The 21,179-nt window shown below is 41.0% G+C and overlaps 1 protein-coding gene across 1 annotated transcript in view; it reads left to right on the top strand.

The window, feature by feature from the left end:
• LOC124712445 (blood vessel epicardial substance-like) overlaps positions 1 to 21,179 on the top strand; it is a 171,704-nt gene that overhangs the window by 132,129 nt on the left and 18,396 nt on the right. The window contains exon 8 of the mRNA XM_047242739.1: positions 9,601 to 9,721. Within this exon, the coding sequence (XP_047098695.1) occupies positions 9,601 to 9,721 (121 nt within the window). The remainder of the gene's footprint in view (positions 1 to 9,600; positions 9,722 to 21,179) is intronic.

Raw genomic sequence — 21,179 nt, 5'->3', positions numbered from 1 at the left:
CGGACGCAGACAGAATGCTCACACCGAGAACCGAACGCGGCCGCCGGGGGCGACGGCCATCCCCACCACCGCGCACACTCCGCTGGTCCACCACAGCCACGAATCTCGACACTTCGCCAGAAGATGGGTAGTATGACTCTTCCCGAAACATCGTGAGGTATCAACGCTACCACCCGGCTGGAGACCCGAGAAACCTTCATCTATAGAAAAGTTGTCCAAATAATTATAGACACAGCCTAAGTCCCCAAGAATATTATCCAATAAACGAGTAAGCACCGCCGCTCCGGTAGCTAACCCAAAGGGGACTCTGTTAAACTCGAACAAGTTCCAATCAGTACAAAAGGCAGTGACATGTTTACATGCTTCAACCAAGGGAATTTGATAATAGGCCTGATTCAGATCAAGAACAGTAAACCAATTAGCGCCGGCAAACCAAGTAAAATAATTATGCAAATCCGGCAAAGTTGCTGATTCTAGTACAACCTTGGCGTTCAAACGCCGGTAGTCAACGACAGGTCCGAAATCCCGCCCCAGGTTCTTCGGTACAAGAAAAATTGGAGAAGCATAAGCAGAAGTAGAGGTTCTGATGACTCCTTGTTGCAGCACCTGAGATATCTTAGCCCTGAATGTCTTAACCTTGGGGGGGGGGGGGGGATGGGAGGCGGTATGGAGATTGCCTAACTGGGGTGTCATCGGAGAAACGGATATGATATTCAAAAACGCTAGTGACACCCAGGTTATCGCTAAACAGTTGAGAAAAACTGTGAAACAGATCGTGTAGCTGCGTCGCCTGACTGGGTAAGAGATGGGCCATATCAGATTCATTAGCTGCAACTTTCACGCCGAAGGTCCCAGCACTTCGCCATACACCAGGTTTAGCGCACTCGCAGAGGCCAAACTTCTCACCAGGAGAGAACAAAGGAAATGGTGTGCCCGTAATAATCCAGGATGAGCCTGGTTATATAAATAAAATCACACCCCAATATTAGATTAAGAGGCAGTCCCTTAACGAAGGCTAAAGATAGAGGCCAGGAAAAATCGGCAACCGATACACTCCCACGGACCCAACCCTGCAAAGGTAACACCTGGCCGTTGGCCACCCGACATCCCTGCACCGGGGACGGGACCGAAAGAAGTCTAGAAAAATGCCCAAATTCCAAAAACCACTCAAAACTCAATAATGACAAGGAACTACCGGAATCCAAGAGAGCGCAAACGGGCTCGCCACCTACCCAACAACAAACATAAGGCTAAGGGGATGATGCGGGTGTGACCACGCGAGTACACCAAGGCCTAAAGGTTCGAATCCGGGTTCGCGTGCCAACCCAGCGTCATCTATTAGCTCTAGGAGCAGGAGGCTGATTACAAGAGCGTACCAAATGAGCTGTACTGCCGCATCTGAAACAACGCCTGGGATCCCTTTTGCTAACTTCAACGGATGTGGATAATCCGGAATCGGCCCCTGTGTCGCACCCTGCAACCTCTCGACGCCCGTGGCTCTCAAGGGTTAATGCGGATGCTGCTATAACCACATCACGGAGTTCTCCCCACGTCTCAAGCTGCTTGCGGTAAACAAAATGCGACTTATCCACCGCACTCATTCCCTTGAGAATGATAGAAACTAATTCACATTCAGACAATTCTACAAGCAAGGCCAAGGAGGTTGTGTGGACTCTATCGACATACTGATGTAACTGCTCGTCACCCCGCTGCACTTCCCAAATGTGGCGGCACTCAAGTTGTTTCCGAACCCCAGTGCTTAATCTTTGACTAATCACGAACCCCGTTAATTGTTGCAAGGTAAACTCTTCGGGCACGGCTCGTGAGGGGATGTTCCGCAACTCGCCTCTAGCTAGCGGGTATAGCAACCACAGGATCACGTGGTGCGGAACTCGAAAAGCGACCGCGTGCTGTCCGAGACGAACCAACAACCACAATAGATTTTCTACTTGATCAATTCGCTCTACAATCAATTAGGTCAGACCCTGAAAGAAATAAGCCAGAGGGTTAGGCAACTTAGCAAACACGGTATCTAACTTAACAACCGCTGCAACAATGCCATCACTGGCCTGGCCCCAATGTTCCCCCTGATAGCACAAGTCACTATCTTCGAACTTCCTCCCATCCAACTCCAAACATGTAAGCTTAAACTGCAACACGCTCACCAGAGTTCCCAACCCAGCGGCTGATTTTTTGTAATGCTCTCCCAAATCTAACGTATTCAAATCAGCCACCTGATTAGTTAAATGCGCCAACTGCACCCACACCAGAACCAACTGATTGTCACTAGGTTGTATTCCTTATAGGAGACCAATAGTATTCTCAAGGTCTTTAAGGGCCTCACCAAGAAATCGGATGGCCGCACCCGTCTCACCGATCACTGCCGAGGTGATGTCAACTGGCTGCAGCACGGCAGCGCGCAAACAGTCTACCAATTCTGGAACACTGCCCTCCGTCGGCTGACGCCTTACAGCCAACCCCTTAAACGAGATGGCCTGTTCTCAGCAGTCCAATCCCCGGACACCGTCTGATTGCCATTATCTTAACAGCTGAAATAATAACAAGCCAAACAATACGATGCCACAGACACAATTGAAGCAAGAGTGGAACTAACAGCTACTATGTTGGTAAGCACAAGCGAAACCATACTCTGCTACCAGTGATATGCCCGCTAAACCCGCAGGGCAGAGCATGTGATTAGAATTGTGAAAAGAGCCAAATAAGGTGACTGTCAGTTTTATACCAAAATTGTAATTTAATAACACGTTTAAACCAAAACGGCACATAGCCGAACCTTTACAACTACGAGCTTCAAAATCCAATTCTTTCGCGGCTGAAGGCTTCCAAATGAGAAATGTTAAAGATTAACAAGATAAATTTCAAGTAACCGAAGACACGCAGTTAAAATTGCAAATAAAATAATTAAAATATGTATGTATATATCACAACTAGGCTGAAAGCCTCAACATAAAAGTGTATAGAACAAACATAAACAAGGTGTAATACCAACAGCTGAAGGCCACAATTAAATTTCAAAATATATTACCATAATACAATAAGGCAGAAGGCCGCAATGTTTTCGCTTAAGGGGAAATTTTAAGAATAAGGCTTTAAGCGGCTGAAGGCTCACAGCTGATTTTCCAAAAATTCAAAAATCTGTTAACCTTTAAGTTCTAAGTGGCCGAAAGCACACTAAATGAAAAGGCAATGCAACGCCAATAACTAACTTTAAGAATAAAGTTTTAAACGGCTGAAGGCCCACAATTGCTTTTCCAAAACTTCAAAATACCTTTCAAGTGGCTAACAGCGCACTAAATGAAAATATAGCACAACAACAGTAACTTTCGGCAAAATATCCACTTACCAGAATTCAAACTTACTTATACGGGCTGAAGGCCCTTGGTTTACATAAAACACCAAGTTTTTTTCCTATAAAGCATAGGCTATAATAGATTACCAACAGACCATGAAACACCCATGAAAAGGACAGTAGAGACAACGGCACTCAGACGCCTCCAGGGGGTGGGGGGGGGGGGCGGCCTTCCCTCGAAACATTAACATTCACTTAAGGCCAGAGAGGTGGTGGGACCAACTATACTTGATCTGTCGGTAACCCAACCAAGAGACAGTCACGGACCGACCAACCAAACGACGTGCTAGCCACCAATCGGTACAGAAAAACTCAAACTGTTACGGACGTGATTATCCACAATGAAATATGTATTAAGCTGTCAAACCACACACAGTGCTCGACAGCAACAACAGGTGAAGAAAGGACACTGCCTGAAGTTACGTTAGTGGTCAGGGCAGGTAACCGGAACACTAACGGTCACAAGGCAGAAAATTCCGCTGGTACACTTAAATTTGAAATAAGGTAATACAGTTAACTCCACCCCAAAAGAACACTGCCTGAATTTACGTCAGTGGCCGGGTCAGATAACCAGAACACTAACGGCCTTAAGGCAGAAAATTCCGCTGGTGGACTTCAATTGTAGTGAACCAATATAGTTAATTCCACAGCACGGCGACTCGATTTCACCACTACAGGGAAACAGGAAGAGCTTCCCAACAGCGAAGCACCTAAACGAACGACACAACGTGAACGGACGTGGCTTAGGTACCTAAGGCACCACTCAACTTTGACGTCCTTGGGTCGGTGAACCACGAAGCTCATAGCGATGGACAGCTCCACACACGCTCCGACACTGCGCAGGGTCCGCCAGCACACCCAGCCAACTGCGCCGCGGGGAGATATCCTCCCTGGTCCGCACCAACCGACCGAACGCCCGCACAACCCTAACCGGAAACTATATGCACAAGACCAAATATGTTCACGGCGCAAATACCGATATACATCGCTGCTGCCACACGCAGAAGGAAGAAGAACCATGCCATAACCGCAACAACGGCGGGAAACCAAACGCAGAGAGACAGCCAAGTTCAAAGAAACGCATAGTTCGGAGTGAGCACAGCTCAGTAACACAGCAACATAAACATTAACATAAGTGTTCATTAACTGTCCGGTGTGTTTGCTGCACTGTCAGTGACACTTCGCCATTCTGAAATACGGCTGAGATTGCAGGAGAATCGAACGAATGCCAGGTAGTGGCTGCATCGACTGCATCGACCCATTCATAACTTCAGATTTGAAATTAATTATTGTACAAAAAATAACTTCCAAAATTGTTTCAAATCATTTAGAATAATACGCTGCTGGTCACAAAAGCTACCAAGAAGGCTGAAATGACTGCTAGAGAAAGAATAGTGACTAAATCATGGGATCTGTTAGCAGTAGAAACGCCAATGACTATACAAATAGTTTTAGATTTATTACAACACAGGTTACTCTTCAAATTCAAAAAAGAATGGTGAGAATAGAATTTTGTGCGGTTGGAAGTTTACTTTCTCTATCAGTTCATCACATAAAGCTCTGGATTTTGGCAGCATTCTAACTCGTTGCTGGTTTTCAAAGGGTTGTGTTGACATTGTGTAGTGGAAACTGGTATTCGTAAACGTCCTAATGAATTTGATGATTCCTGGTCAATGATTCATCCATTTTAAGTGGTGATCCAACCAGTATGCTCTTCTAGTAAGGCGTACTTCAGTGTAAATCAGCATCCACTATCACCATCCGTAATTAGAACAATATTGTAACTGATATTTGGGTTTTAATTCACAGTTGGTCCAAAGTCACTCATTGTTTATCCCCCCTCTTTACTTTTCTCTTTGTTTTAATACTTTCTATTCCCTACCCCTAAAGGTGAAGTGAGAATTTCGAGTAATGACCCGCCCACTGAAGTGAGAACTGCCCGCCAAGTAGAAGACGATCTTTAAGTTGAGAACAGGGGGTCCCAGTTGTGAGTTTATGTATCTGTAAGGAGGCAGTCAAATTAAAACGAGGAAGATGAAAAAAAGTAAGTAAACTGTTTGTTATTTCAAAAGTAATCGTCGTAAGTATTAAATCGTTTGCCGTACTGCTTGTCAGTGCATTCATGGAGAATGTTTGCGCATGCCCAAGAAACCACGATTGGGCCCAGGCATGCACATTTTGGTCCGAAGCATACTTACGCATTTAATTGTCTTTCTTCAGCGCTCCAAAAATATAGAAATCGCATGGGGAGCAGTCAGTACTGTATAGGCAATGTGTAACGGAGTCCCAGCGAAACTTCTGCGGTGTAGCTGGTTGGTTGGTTGATTTGGGGGAGGGGACCAAACAGCGAGGTCATCGGACCCATCGGATTAGGGAAGGAAGGGGAAGGAAATCGGCCGTCCCCTTCCAAAGGAAACATCCCGGCTTTTGCCTGCAACGATTTAGGGAAATCAGGGGAAACCTAAATCAGGATGGCCGGACGCAGGTTTGAACGACTGCGCCAGCCGTCTCGGTTCTGCAGTGCAGTCGAATCAACTTTGGCAACATGTGGGCGGCACTACATTGCAACAGAATGATCTGTCCGTCAACATTCCCGGCAGTTTGACTTGATGGCGCGCTTCAGTTTTTGCGGTCTCTCCACATGACGCCGTCTGGGTGTTTGTACTAAACGCAGCACCATCTCCAAACGCCCAGAAGTGTTGACAGATGCCATCATTCTGTTGCAGGATTATGCCCGCCAATTTGTTGCCAAAGTTGTTTCGATTGCGCTGCAGAAGGTTTGCTGGGAACCCTTTACACATCCTCCGTACATCCTCATCTCTCCCGTGCGATTTCCATATTTTTGCAGCGGTGAAGAAAGACATTCGTGGCCATCGATTTGCTTTGGACGATGAAGAGCCATGGTTCTGTAGGCCACAGCAAAACATTTTTCCGTGAAGAATGACCGCCTCATGTTGCAGTGAGATACATATATTAGAGCTATGGCGATTACAGTTGAAATGCTACACAGTTTTCTTACTTATTTCTATCTGTCTCGTTTTCATTTAACTGCCCCTTATGTACACATGTATTGATGCTGGTCGAGCTACGCTGCCGTCAGTTGTTGTTGCTGTTTACTTTATTCTTTTCTCATGAGATACCGGCTCCTCTGTACCTGATCGGTACGTAGTTCCCATCATTGCTACAGGTTCCACTCCAAACGTTAATTACACGTCGAGTGATTCCCTAAGTGTGGGACTCCACAGAATGTGCCAGGAGGAACGATCAGTATTCATGGATATGACGGGAATGATCGTTCGACGCAAAAAAAGGCAAGTAAATACGTAGCTTATGAGCTATGAGCTCTTCTTCGATGTTGTGAAACAAATCTCCTATACTGCAAAGTCTCTGCTTACCATATTTTGAGATAAGGTATTATGGATCAAAACATGAAAAAAAAATTTGCGAGTGAACGTGGGTTCCGAACTGCATATTTTAAAAGCTATGCGCACTTGTTCATCTTCATTACTGCTGAATATCTCTTCTACTGAATAAGTACTCATCGTTCTGACGGTATGCATGTTAGAGCCTGCATGTTCATTCCTGTCATATCCCTGAATATTGATCATTCCTCCTGGGACACCGTGTATGTAATTTAAAGCTCTACAGGGTGTTTCCGTAAGAGTATGCAAAAATGTGGAAGGACATAGAGAATGCTCCACTGAACAATTTGAGGTAGGCAACCTAGGCTCGGAGAATACGGTTTAAGGAGATACGGAAGTAAACTTGTTTACAGCTTTGTCTAGCATTACTTCAAATGGCTCTGAGCACCATGGGACTTAACATCTATGGTCATCAGTCCCCTAGAACTTAGAACTACTTAAACCTAACTAACCTAAGGACATCACACAACATCCAGCCATCACGAGGCAGAGAAAATCCCTGACCCCGCCGGGAATCGAACCCGGGAACCCGGGCGTGGGAAGCGAGAACGCTACCGCACGACCACGAGATGCGGGCTAACATTACTGTTTCTCAGCTTATTTACAACTAACATGTGTTGAAGTTTACACATGCTGTGCTCTTTATTTGCACGTGCATTCTTTATTTCCTGCAAGGAAACAAGGAGGACGAGCATGATTACCAGGAAGTCATGATGCAGGTTTTGTTTACTTTACTTGCCCATAAGGTGACTGTGTTGTATCGTATTTACATTTTGCCATGACAGAATGTGCTATCAATCAACGACAGACCCATTCATTACTCAGCGCTATTCAGAGACGTACAGTAGAACACGATGGAGCAGAACTAGTACAGTTTCGCAGAACTCACTGACATGCACCTTGTGTATGGGGCAGTATTTTGCAATGTTCTCGCTACTGAAAGGCTGTACAGGCGAAGGTTTCCAAACAGGCATCATCCGTCACGATGAGTGTTTATTTCTTTCGGTCGATGAATGCGGGAGATGATTCATTGGGAATAAGAAACGAGGAACCTGGCAACATGAGGACCACTCACAAACCCGATTTTGAAGACGAGGTGTAGGAAAGTGTTGCAGCGGACTCCACTACAAGTACTCGTCGTATTGCACGTGAAATGGGCGCTGTACAGACTAGCGTGTGGCGATTACTCCACGAACAACAATTACACCCACATCACCCACAACGAGTTCATGCAATGCTTGTGACTGACTTTAGACCAGGGGGCGCTTTGTGTAAGTGGTTGCTTCAACAATGGACTGATCGACCAGGTTTTCTCCAAATCGACGAGGCCTTATTTGATTGTGATGGTATTTAGAACAGCAGGCACAGCCATGTGTGGGACGAGGAAAAATCTCACGCTGTAGTAGAGTCACACCATCAAGTACGGTTTGCTGCAGATATCTGGGCCGGCATTGTAGGTGACAATCTCATTGGGCCATGTCTTTTACCTGGCCACCTCAATGGCCACCTGTACTTGAGGTTCGTGCAGAAGGCTCTACCTGGGTTGTTGGAAAACGTACCCTTGGCTGTTCGTGAGAGGATGTGGATACAACTTGGCGGTGCACCACCTCATTTCAGTGTGGGTGTCCGCAACCACCTCAGATGCAGTATTTCCTGGTCGCCGGATTGGAAGCGGAGGCCGTATTCCACAGACTGTGAGGTTACCAGACCTGAATCCACCTGACCCGGCCGCTGTGGCCGAGCGGTTCTAGGCGCTTCAGTCCAGAGCCGCACGAACACCACGGTTGCTAGTTCGCATCCTGCCTCGAGCATGGATATGTGTGATGTCCTTAGGTTAGTTAGGTTTAAGTAGTTCAAAAGTCTAGGGGACTGATGACCTCAGATGTTAAGTCCCATAGTGCTCAGAAGCATCTGAACCATTTTTTTGAATCCACCTATTTCCTATGGGGATATCTAAAGTGACTTGTGTATGAGACCTCAGTGGATACGGAGATCGAGTTAGTTGCCATAATTGTAGCTGCCTCTGATGTGATTAGAAACACACCAGGGATATTTATCAGCGTGCATCAGAATCTCGTTCGGCGACATCATGCTTGCATTGAGCTTGATGGCCATCATTTTGAGCACATTTTGTAAGATGGCATTTGCAGCAAACTGTAACTAATGTAGCCGGCTGGGGTGGCTGAGCCGTTGTAGGCGCTACAGTCTGGAACCGCACGACCTCTACGGTCGCAGGTTCGAGTCCTGCCTCGGGCATGGATGTGTGTAATGTCCTTAGGTTAGTTAGGTTTAAGTGGTTCTAAGTTCTAGGGGACTGATGGCCTCAGCAGTTATGTCCCATAGTGCTCAGAGCCATTTGAACCATTTTTGTAACTAATGTAAATATAGAAAGTACACAAAATGCGATTTTACTCCTAACATCTCCTTAAGCGGGCTTCTCCGACCCCAGGTTCCCTACCTCAAACTGTTCAGCAGAGCATCCTCTATGTCCTGTTAAGTTTTTGCACATACATACAGAAACACCCTGCGTAAGACTTCAGAAGATTCATAGATTTTTTTCAGTCCAAATCTGTTCGTGCCTCTGGATTTTTTTCACAGTTTCAAGTAAATATTTTTCTAGACAATTTCATGCAACGTAACTTTTAATTTTTTTTCTTAATGACTGGTAATAATTTTCTTTTTGAAAGTACTACAGCATACTGTAGACTGAACAGAGAGATGTAATTTTGTATAAACTTTTGAAATTATCGTTAGTAGGTAAGACGAGCCTGAGCCCCCTAGTTTGGTGACGACCACTGTGTGTCGCAGGGGCGTCGCCCGGGAGGCCGACGCGCGGGCCGTACCTGCAGGTGGTGGCCAACCACTTCCCCGCGACGTCGCCCTTCGCGGGCTACCACCACCCCTCGCCGCCTCCGCCGCCCCCGCCGCTGCCGCCGCTGCAGCTGCCGCCCACACCCGCGCAGGTGGCGAGCGCCGAGCCCAGCTGCACGTCGCCGCTGCTGACGCCCCCGCCCGGCAGCGGAGAAAGGGGGCGCGCCGGCTGCGGGGGCGGCGACAGGACGCGCAGGGAGGTCAAGTTCGAGCTCTGACGTCAGCTGCCGGCGGAGCCGCGCGTCTTCACGTTCCCGCCGTGCGGCGGCGACGTCTACTGAGCGCGCTATCGCCGCGCCGCGCCGCCCGGCAGGTCGCGCGCAGCACACGACTCGGCCGGCACCTGGCGGGGGCTCCGCCGCGCAGTAGGGGAGGGGCAGCTCGCAGCTCGGCAGCGCAATTTCTCAGCTTCGGCTACGGAGTCTGGCAACGGCCTCGTTAAACGGCTTATGCCAGTACGACCGATCGTCTGACGATTGTGTCGACCCCATTTACAGTACCGAATAAGCTAATCGGTGCACAAACGACTGAGACAGCCACTTCTGACGAGCGATGCGCACAGCTCAGAAGACGAGAGGGAAGTCGGGCAGCCGCCCCTTCCGAACAAAAGGGGCGGGGCTCACCCGGCGGTGTGAACGAGAGTTCATTTTCGCACATCCGGCAAGTTATTTTTCGCAAGCTGTACATGTACACATCTTCATCTACACTCTGCAAAGTGCGTCTTCTCGTACTTGCCGCTCTCAGTAATATCAGCTGTGCTGCCACTGACACCTCCCACTTACGGTATGCAAACTTCCACAACAATCTTCTCTTCCAGACAGTCACTCTATGCCTAAAGTTAATAAAACAGTACCAAAAGTGAAAAAAAGTTACTTTGGCATAAACCAGTAACTGAAGAATTTTGAGATCTTCCAGAACTTCTGTATCCTGACTATTGACAGAAAAAAATTCACCCACACTGCACAGTTGCTTTCAATCTGCCAGTATCATTAAACTGAGTGAATGACTTTTGTGGTGACGGACTCTGCAGTGTAGGCATACCAACTGCGTCGAGTGCGAAAGTTGTATTCGATCGCGAATATGTATAAACTCTACTATTTTGATTAATGGGTAATATTTCGTATCTGCAGTTTAACGCAGCATACGTCAAGTGAGACTGTTTACAGTGGAGGATCCAGTTTCTTGATGCAACAAAATATGTATAGATGATGCTCTTAAATTGACTAGGGAAACTACTTGTTAAAAAAGTCCAATAATACTCATTTTCACCTCTGTTGGTGAAAACTACTACCAAAAAATATTCCTTGCATCGAAGGTAAATATAAAACAACGCTTTATCATATCTCATTTCCTAGAATTTCCAGGATAATGAAAAGTATCACTTCAGTTTACACGTACACTATACTCGCATGTATGCGAGGCCATTATTCAGTAACTGAAGCTCTGGTTAATGACGTTCTATAACAGTGCAACAAGTTATTTTTCAATCATTCTCATTTCACACATATAGAGACAACCTGCAAAATTAGTATAAAGTCATGATATACATAATAAGTGACCTCAAATTACGACTGCATGTATTTATCAGATGACATATGCAAATTCTTTTTTTTTTTTTTTTTTCTCTCTTGATAGTTGAGCTCCGTAGTGGTTCTTAGTCATGAACAATAGCACCACATGCACATTTCTCAAACAGGGCAATAGACGTTTCTGCTACAAAACAGTTGGAAGAAGGGTTTTCAGTCATAATGAACTTTCATTGTTGGTTTTGACGTCCTGACAGTATCCATGTTTCAGTGTTCAACAAGGGAATGCAGGTCATTTTATTATGCAAACAATCGTTCTTTTTAAAATCCAAAAATATTTCAGCACCTTTGTGTCATCATCATTGGCTATTCTGGTTCAGTACTGTAAAATGAAAATGTGTTTTAAGTGACTTATTATAGTTACTTAATAATAATTACTGAAAATATGTTTGCATTTTACAAAACTGAACAAAAGTATCACACAGATAATTGGTAAATGGAGCCTAATTTTCTTACAATAATATTCACTTAAAACAAGTTTTCATTTTACAAAACTGAACAACAGCTACCACTGATGATCGAACAGAGGTGCTGAAAAATGTCTAGGAATTAAAAAGTAGAGATTTTGCGTAATACAATGACCTTAATTCCCATAAACAAATAATTTTGTTTCTATGCTCTAGTCCAAGTATTTTATGGGCATCTTAGTAATACATGGTGAGCGTTGTGCACCCCTTTAAAGCTATCACTGAATTGTGTGTACAGCCACGACAGACAGCTGCATACATTTTATAGGGTGGGTAAAAAATTATGCAGTTATCTGTTGTACTTTTGTCATATTTTCTGTGGCACTGCACATTGCATGGACTCAACAACTCACAGATTATCTCCACACAATTCAGTGCCAGGGAAATATTTGTCTGACATGTCTTGTAGTTTAATCCAGGAACGATTTTGACGTTATATGTTCATTGCTATGTGTGATGGAGTATTTTTAACACATGGATAATGATTTCACATTTCAGAACTAATGTCTCTGTGAAAAACTGTACTGCAACGTTATTGCTCATTCTTCCTCAAACTCCACAGGTGCTGACATTCCACTTCATGAAACCATTGGGTATTGTTTATTGTTAGTGAGTAGTGGGCTACCATGCTAGTGGAGTTTCTAATGGAGTGGACTATTTTTGTGAAACATAATTTAAATATCTCAGAAACTGTGGAGTCAGAATTGCAACAAATCCAACACGATCCAAATCATTCCTCTAGTTTAAGAATTAAAATTTGGTTCCATCATCACTGAAATAATTGTATGGGTTAACTTTGTGTGTACCTAAGCAATGTATCTATAGCACATTTCATATGAGAAATACTTGCAATTGACATTCTTGTGAATCATCACACCTATGATAAATTATTTTCACAAGTTAGCAACAAGCCATCACTTAGATCATGCAAATTATTTTATTTTTCAGGCATACCTGCTATCTGCAATTAAAACATAAAAAGATTAAAAACTAGTCATTTATATATTTATTTTATTTAATACAAACAGCTGAGAAGCTATTTCTTTAAAATATGTTATTTATATTACGTTATTCAGCTACTGTTGTCCTTTAGTACACACTATGATTAAGCCTTTGCTGCATTTCTTCACTGTAAATATCATTGCCTTCCCTGTAACACTTATTTCTATGCTTGTGGTGCTCAGGACACACATATTTCTCTGAAACATAGATCTGAACATAGTGTGATGTAGATACTACATTTCAAACAACTTTTTATTACCTCTGATAACTTGGATCACATTTATTTTATAAACATTATGTGGCTCTGTATTTGTTTAGAAGGTTCTCAAATGAGCAACTGTATACTCTCAGCAAAGGTCTCTGCCATGTCAAACAACAGACACCTCCAGATTGTCCCCACTGAGACTGAGTGACTAAAAAATCAGTAAAAAATTCTGGACATGGGTTCATCTGTCTTAATGAAATGGAACAAGTCTCTTGAATGCATCATAATTAGAGCTATTTTACATTGTCCTAGTATTTATTTAATTAAAATTTCTTTTACTTGTTGTCAATTCAAAGAGCATAAGCACCACTAATAATTCTGCAGCAGTTATTCATAAAAAAACATCATGATGTTCTACAAAAACGTCCATTCCACTATAAGAACTGTTGAAGTAGATACTATAACAGGAACGCCTAAGCCACATTAATGTATATTTATTGATTTACTGGTCAAATATGAACTTTTAATTTGATTATAATGAATAACACATGTTTACTGATCCAATATGATTCATTATAATGAATAACAGCTGGACTTCAAGCAGTCAAACTGACGATTCTTTTGATTGCGGCAGCACTAACACAAATATTTTTGAATGAATGGAAGATTTATGCTAGTGGTGTATGTATACTTTGACAAAACTATAACCAACAATGTCAGTTTCAAAATAAAATGAGTAATGGAAGAAATTGGTACATCAATGTATAAAATTTGCTTTAAAAATATACAAACTTTAACTTGTAGTTAACGTTATCATGTTGATAGCATCTCACAGCAACACAAATCAGGAAACAATATTACCATCAAAATGTCTATTTGACAACAAACATACATTTTACTGGGTTATTTGGAAGATTTCAACTTTTCTTATCATACTATTCTGTACTTGACTAAAAGTACATTCGCCTCTAATATGTATGGACACTTGCTAAAATGATGTGATCATTTTCTTCTAAAATCAACGAAAATAAGGAAGGAACTTCAGTCAGTGCATGTTGCTCTGTATTTTACTGTCATTAAAGATGTCTAGAAATATGTAACTGCAGATAAGCAACAAATCTAAGTCTGTATTATATGCAGTGACTGCTAGTTTAAATGTGAGAAGTGAAAGCAAACTGGCAGACAATGAATGTGTTCACACGTGTTTCCATAAGGACAAATAGTGATCTTGAAGTAAAGTATTGCACATGACCAGGTAAAAATCTTGGACTTAGAAAAAAAGAATGTCAACGATATATACAAGATTAATGTAAATTAAAAGATGTATTTGTATTCAACAATTTTTTAAAAAGGGGTTATTAAATTTGATATAAATGTGATTTTTGTATGTGTATAAGCTTGCTAATGTTCTATATACATTTACTGATCATAGTAATTCTACAATAAAGCTGTGCAAAACAATCATTTTCCTTGAAACAGATGTTACTCCAACCTCCCCAGAAGTCATATTGTTAACAACCAGCACATGTGGCTGTTCTCTATTTTCATAAAATTTAGTTACTATCTTGGAACTTTTTTATATTTGCCTTTCGACAGTAATGCCAGAATTTAGGCAAAGAATAAGATTTAAGTCAACACAAATTATAGAATTTCTTCCTAGTACATACAAAGAAAGTGAGCTTTCGCTATAGTATCTCATTTGAAATTAACTGTTATTTCTAATTTGCATTTTTTCATAAAATCACTTCATGTAATCATATTGTCTTGTCAATATGGAAATCACTAAACAATTTCTTGACACAGTTGCCTTATTATAACAAAGACTGCAATACGTAAACTAAGTAAACTAAATATTAGGCTTGTCTCTACACTCAAGGGGTAGAAGTTCATGAAACTCACTTTGATGAGATGTAAGAAAGCAAAAATAATGAGAATTAATAGAACACCATCTGCACACTTAACATGAGAGACTGCTGTTGCTTTTCTAGTAACTCATTTGTTTTATGAAAACATGAATGCGAACATCATTGGGCAGCTACTTGGGGTTTGAAAATGTTGCATACAGAATTAAAACTGTACTCATGCTTCAGTAACATTTATTTTTAGTGCATTTTCTGCAATAAATGTTGTAGCTGCATGTTAGTCATTGTCATGTAAGTGAGCTTCTTCATTAAATGTGACGCCATTACTCTTTATGATACTGTAATGATATGTGCACAATGGTGGCCTTCAAGTGGCATGAAATGAAATGAATCAATACATCCTAAAGTTTTCTTTTTCCTTTTTTATTTAGTTGTATATACACCAGTGAACATATCCCACTGTTAGAACAAAAATATTTAAATATTTGAATGTTTTTCACTTAATTATTTAAGAATGAGTTGGCATATATATATATATATATATATATATATATATATATATATATATATATATATATATATACCTGCTAACCTTCATATGAAGTCAAGTTCCTTGCAAAATATGTTTCTATGAAAACATACTGCATTTGATGAGATTACTGACGAATCAAATATCAGCTAAACAACTATTCACAGCACATGTTGTTTCCTGAAGAGTTAAATAATAGGGCTAAATACGTCTAAATTGTTTTGGGAGTGTAAAAAGGATGTAATCAAATGATTTTGCTGAAACTTTCCAAAGTAGAAAGCTGAAGAGACTTTGAAAAAATTTTCCTCTTATGTAACAGCAGTACAATGTTCTGTTGTTGAGTATATACTGAAATACTTATGCAATGTAATCTTCATTGAATCATAGTTACACAGTTAAATAATGAAAGAGACCAGAAAATTTCACCCTACATTGGAAAGTAATGCTGCCCTCAGCAGCAATTTTGCATAGATTCAACCAGTCTATGGAGTCAGTTATGGATTTATACTAATATTTTATACTATAAGAGTTTTGTTATTAGACTCTTTGGGGTCTGAGAAAGCATAGTAGTATATGTGATACTTATTAACCATTATTACTTTCCTTCTCCACGCACATGTGCAGTTTCAAAATAAAACTGGCAACACTAATGCTGAGTGTATTTATAAAAACCGAGAATTATTTTCTTAATAAAAAGCATAGCTTTGGTGTGAAGCAAGATGATGTGTTATGGAGTGTGGTGATGTGACATGACAGGTCTTCATTTGATCATACCATACCAAACGATCACATTAATGCATATCACATTTGTTGTCATATCATCTTGCAGAATCCAAAATATTACTGTGCAAATCTACCCCACATCATACACTACATCATCAACTACAATTTTTTATGGACTGATTTATCAACCAACAGTCAACGATAGTTAGTAGGAGAAGTGGTGGAAGAGGTATGTTTCTATTTCTTCTGACTTAGTATGGATTCCTAATTTCTTGTACGTTTACGATGGAAGCTTGTGTACATAACTACATTCCGAGTTCCTGACAATGAGACAAACTCTCCGTGATAAAATTTATTTGTGTTGTACCATGATCATGCATTACAATTATTTTGACTAAGCTGACTTCTTAAAGATGTGCCAGCAGAGCCACAGATCATAAGGTTTTACATTTTCTTCCTGTCTACTCTTACGTCTTGAGATTTTATAAGTATTGTTGTTGTGGTCACCAGTACAAAGATTGGTTTGATGCAGCACTACACTCTAATCTGTGCTGTGCAAGCCATGTCATCTCCATAACTTCTGCAACCTGCATCAGTTTCAACCTGCTTACTTGGACTCTCTCCAGAGGTTTTACCCTATTCACTTCTTTCCATTAGCCAGTCGATGATTGCTGATATCAGACAGTTCGTTCTATCAACTAACTTCTACTTTTAGCAAGCTGCACGATAAATTTCTTTTCTCCCCAATATGATTCAATAACTCCTCATTAGTTATTTGATATACCTATCTAATCTTCAGCATTCTTCTGTGGCATTACCTTCGAAAGCTTTTTTTTCTGTTCTCGTCTGAACTGGTAATCTTTCATGTTTCACTTTTGTGCAAGGCTACGACACCAAATATGTTGAGATAAAACTACCTAGTTCTTAAATATATCTCCATAAACATAAACACCACTCAAGGATTAGGACTTAGGCATTTTCCGACTAGCAGCCTGGTGCCTGTAAGACAGCATAAGGAGATGGTCGTGTCACCAATCCCTCTGGCCATTATTGCCACCAGACGAATCCTGACGAAGGTGCTGCTTTTTTATTGAATGAGCTGCTCGTTCAGCCTCACATGGCTAAGTGCATTCCCTCGACACGACTCTTCCACAGAAAAAATCTTAGGAGGTACTAGAAATTGAAACCAGCTGCTTCCACATTCTAATCTTCCTCATGTCACATTTATTTTACTAAGTCTAATTTGGAAAGCTCTACACCATCTACTCTCACATGTCTTCTGTCAGTTATTGTATCCAGATCTTCAGTACTGTTTAGGCCATACTGATAAGCCAAATAGCTCAGATATAGCACATAGGCCCCATTCGAGACTTATGAATCATTTCTGTTTTGAGAAGACAGTTACTCAAGTGTCAACACTTAAGTCTTCGTTTTACACACGTCCATCTCATATTGTTTTCATGTGAATTTTTGGTGATTCATAGAACGGTCTAGAGAGGCCCTTTATCTACCATTGTATGTCAAATGACTAATGAGAAAGATATTACTATGAAAAAGCGTTATAATGAAATATATAAAAACTGAGATTTGAATGATGTCTTTGTACCTCACTTCCAGCAACCAATATCGTAAATACTGATGAAGCGTCAGTGGTATCTGACGCCTGTTCCATACTGTTCTGTTTATTTTATTTCATCAGCACTTGTTTTAGCTCCATCTACTACGTTCTTTGATAACTATAAGGACGTTTTAGGATTTTTTTTGAGATTCTTTTGAATAGAATATTACCTCTATGCACAGAGGCAATTTTGTAGCATTATTTGAGAATGGTACCTGTCAATGAATCATCAACCATTTGCCTATTGAACGTATTTATATACTTTTACTGATGATTAAAAGACGTTTCCCACAATGTAAAACCAACATCTCGATTTTTGTCAGCTCCATTATCTCCTAACATACAATAATAACAAAAGTGTTACTCATCACCTCCAAATTGCAGAACAAATATCTCAAACAAACAGGAAATCACGCACAGCAACTATTTCTGTAAGCATTTTTGATGTTCTATGTTACTGAACTAACAAAATTAATGACAAATGTTGTACTTTTAAAGAGACATTGAGAAAAAGCACCCATTTCCTATTAAGGTTCTGTCCAATCCATAGAACTGTAAGAGTTTTGCACTGTACTTTCACTGACGATGAACTGAATCCAAATAAGATGTATTTAACAGAAAACACTGCTCAACACCTTGATAGAACATTTCATGGCCTTACTTGAAAACCACCATTGAAATATATTCTGTGTATTTTGATGTTGTAGTTTTCTGTGTGGATTTTAGGTGAAGATAAATGTTATGTGTGATATATGTGATTATAATATATTGTTATCTTGATGTAATTTCTTTTCCTTTTGTGGTACTGACATAATATGTGTCTAGTTTGAATTCATTCCTGCATAATAACAGAGAATTTCCATAAATCAATCTCAGATCCACTTAGCACTACTTAATTTTTTTTTTTTTTTTAGAATCTCAATACATAATAATTTCCCTCAAAGTTCATAATATTTTCTCTTATTTGAGATTATATGCATATATTACTTATGCTTATGCTGTAAATTATGTGATACAATTAAACACATAATTCCTCAAAATGAGAAATGTATTTTGTTTTTAGTCCTATTTTTTCATTTATGAGAATTTTAATTCAAACAAATTCACAGTGCATTCCATTTTGTTTTCTTGCATCCTGTCTCTGTCTGTCTGTGGCTACAGAAATAAAGTTACCAAAATATGTGTTATTTGTATTAACAAGTTTGATCTGTATTTGAAAGCAGGCTGTGTATACATTTTCAAACTAACTGAAATACAAAATTACAAATAGCATAGGTAACTATATTACATGAAGTACTTCATTATTTGTATACAGAGGGAGATCTGTTAAGATGCTAAATTTTGTAGGTGTTGTATTTATATAACGTAATTTGTGGACTGTTGAAAAACACTTATGTATATAATTTTGTGTTACATATATTTATTGATTATAATGTGAATAAAATTTCGAAAAATAATTCTGCAACAGATCTTTCCTAAAACATCATTTGCATGTCAATTGCATGAAAGTATTTTGTTCATTTCATTGCTAACGCATTAGTGTTCACTAATGAATATCATAACTGGAGCTGGAAATAACCATTACTTCACTGCTGATATTTAGTATAATTCCATATTACAGACAATGTGTAAACAGAACAACAGTATATATACAGCAATACACACATATTCATGTATACCCACTATGGAAAATGCGGTTGACCAGTGCCCATAACGTCCACATACCTGGTTCTGGTGCACAGTCCTACTTTTTTGTACATGTACTTGAAAGTCAGAAAATTTATGTACTTATTCTTGCATGTATTTTAATTGCTGTTTGTGTACCCAAAACCTCGGTATAATCCTTTAGCATATTGTGACTGTTTGGTAGCGGCTTCACTATTTGTGAAGCACAAAGAATTGGCACGTCTGGCAAGGACTATGTCACAACACTCACTATTTTGTAACTGTAGCTTCTGCTTACAACAAATGTGTTCGTCCATCCAAAAGGCAGCACAGTAGAGATATGAGTAACAGGCAGCGATGTGATGTATGCTAAGAAGCGTTTCGACTGAGTTCCTTGATAATGATTTACTTCTTGGTTCTTTTCAAGTTTCTCGTATTCTCTTCACGTTTTCGTTACATTCCCGCTTTTGATTCTGTGTGTACTTATAACATGCCTTCTTCTTTTGTATTTTCATTTTTGCTCACAATACTCTAAAGCAGGCCTGGCCATGGTGTGCTGGATTGCACATGCCTGTCTCAGGTCTGCTTGTTCCTTCCCAAAAGTACCTGGTGCAGCACGACAGTTTGTTGAGCGCTACGGCTTCTTCAGTTCGTCAGCATCATGCTATTTACCCTTCGCTGTTTGTTCGTGGTATGTAGACATAAACAGGTCCAGTGCCTGCTCACACAAAAAGAGCCAGTCTAGCGATTAATAGCACGTCTTTAAAAATGAATGGAATAACAGAAGAGAGGGATGAGACTCATTAGTGCCGTATCTGTTGTGCATAATCGATGTGTACTGCCAATTTGCTATGAAGCGACTTTACACCACCATGCGGAAAGAATTTAAAGACTAATTTGAGACTTTCCTGTACATCAAGCAGCGTCTGCCAGTTAGCCGCGCGGTCTAACGCACTGCTTCCCGAGCGTGAAGGTGTGCAGGTCCCCGGCACGAATCCTGCCGGCGGATTAGTGTCGAGGTCCGGTGTGCCGGCCAGCCTGTGGATGGTTTTTAAGGCGGTTTTCCATCAGCCTCGGCGAATGCGGGCTGATTCCGCTTCATTTACACTACGTCGGCGAATGCTGCACAAACAGTCTCCACACATGTGCACACCATAATTACTCTATTAACCAAACATTTGTGGTTAGACTTGTCTGGTATGAGACGTTCCCGTGGGATGTCCATTGGGGGCCGAATCGCACTATAACCCTGGGTTCGGTGTTGGGTGGCGGTGGGGTGGGTGGACTGCTTTAGCCCTTTGTGGGGTTGTGAACCACTGAGGGCTACGGCGGGACGAAGCCTCTCCGTCGTTTCCAGGTCCCCGGTTTAATAGACACAATACAAAATACACACATCAAGCAGTACTTTGCGCTAAATTTGCAGCCATGGAGGACGTGAAGAAATTGGTTGCACGAATAGCAGAATTTCCGAAGTCGCGCGCATTATTCCATTGTCAGCTGCAACTGTTTTTGATGGAACTAAACGAAGGGTATAGAGACTGTATATAGATAATACCGGAAAATACGTTGGTTAAGTCAAGGGGCATGCCTGGAACGATTTTTCGATTTCAAACCTGTTATTGTTCGATTTATGAAGGAAAAAAACAGAGCAGGAACGAAAATTAGAATATGCGGAATGGATTGTAGACTACCCATTTTAAGTGCACTTGACTGCACACTTCCCACTGCAAAAAACTACAAAGTGTGGAACAGCTTATTTCTCATTTGATGGGGATGCATTTAAAAAGAAAATCGCATTGTGAAAGTAACAAACTCTGACAAAAACCAGCGTCCATTTCCCTATTGTAACCGGCGTTAAA

This window comes from Schistocerca piceifrons, chromosome 8 (genome assembly GCF_021461385.2).
Source record: "Schistocerca piceifrons isolate TAMUIC-IGC-003096 chromosome 8, iqSchPice1.1, whole genome shotgun sequence".
Classification (NCBI taxonomy): Eukaryota; Metazoa; Arthropoda; class Insecta; order Orthoptera; family Acrididae; genus Schistocerca; species Schistocerca piceifrons.
The sequence above is the reverse complement of the archived record's forward strand: the minus strand, read 5'-3'. Positions and strand labels throughout refer to the sequence as shown.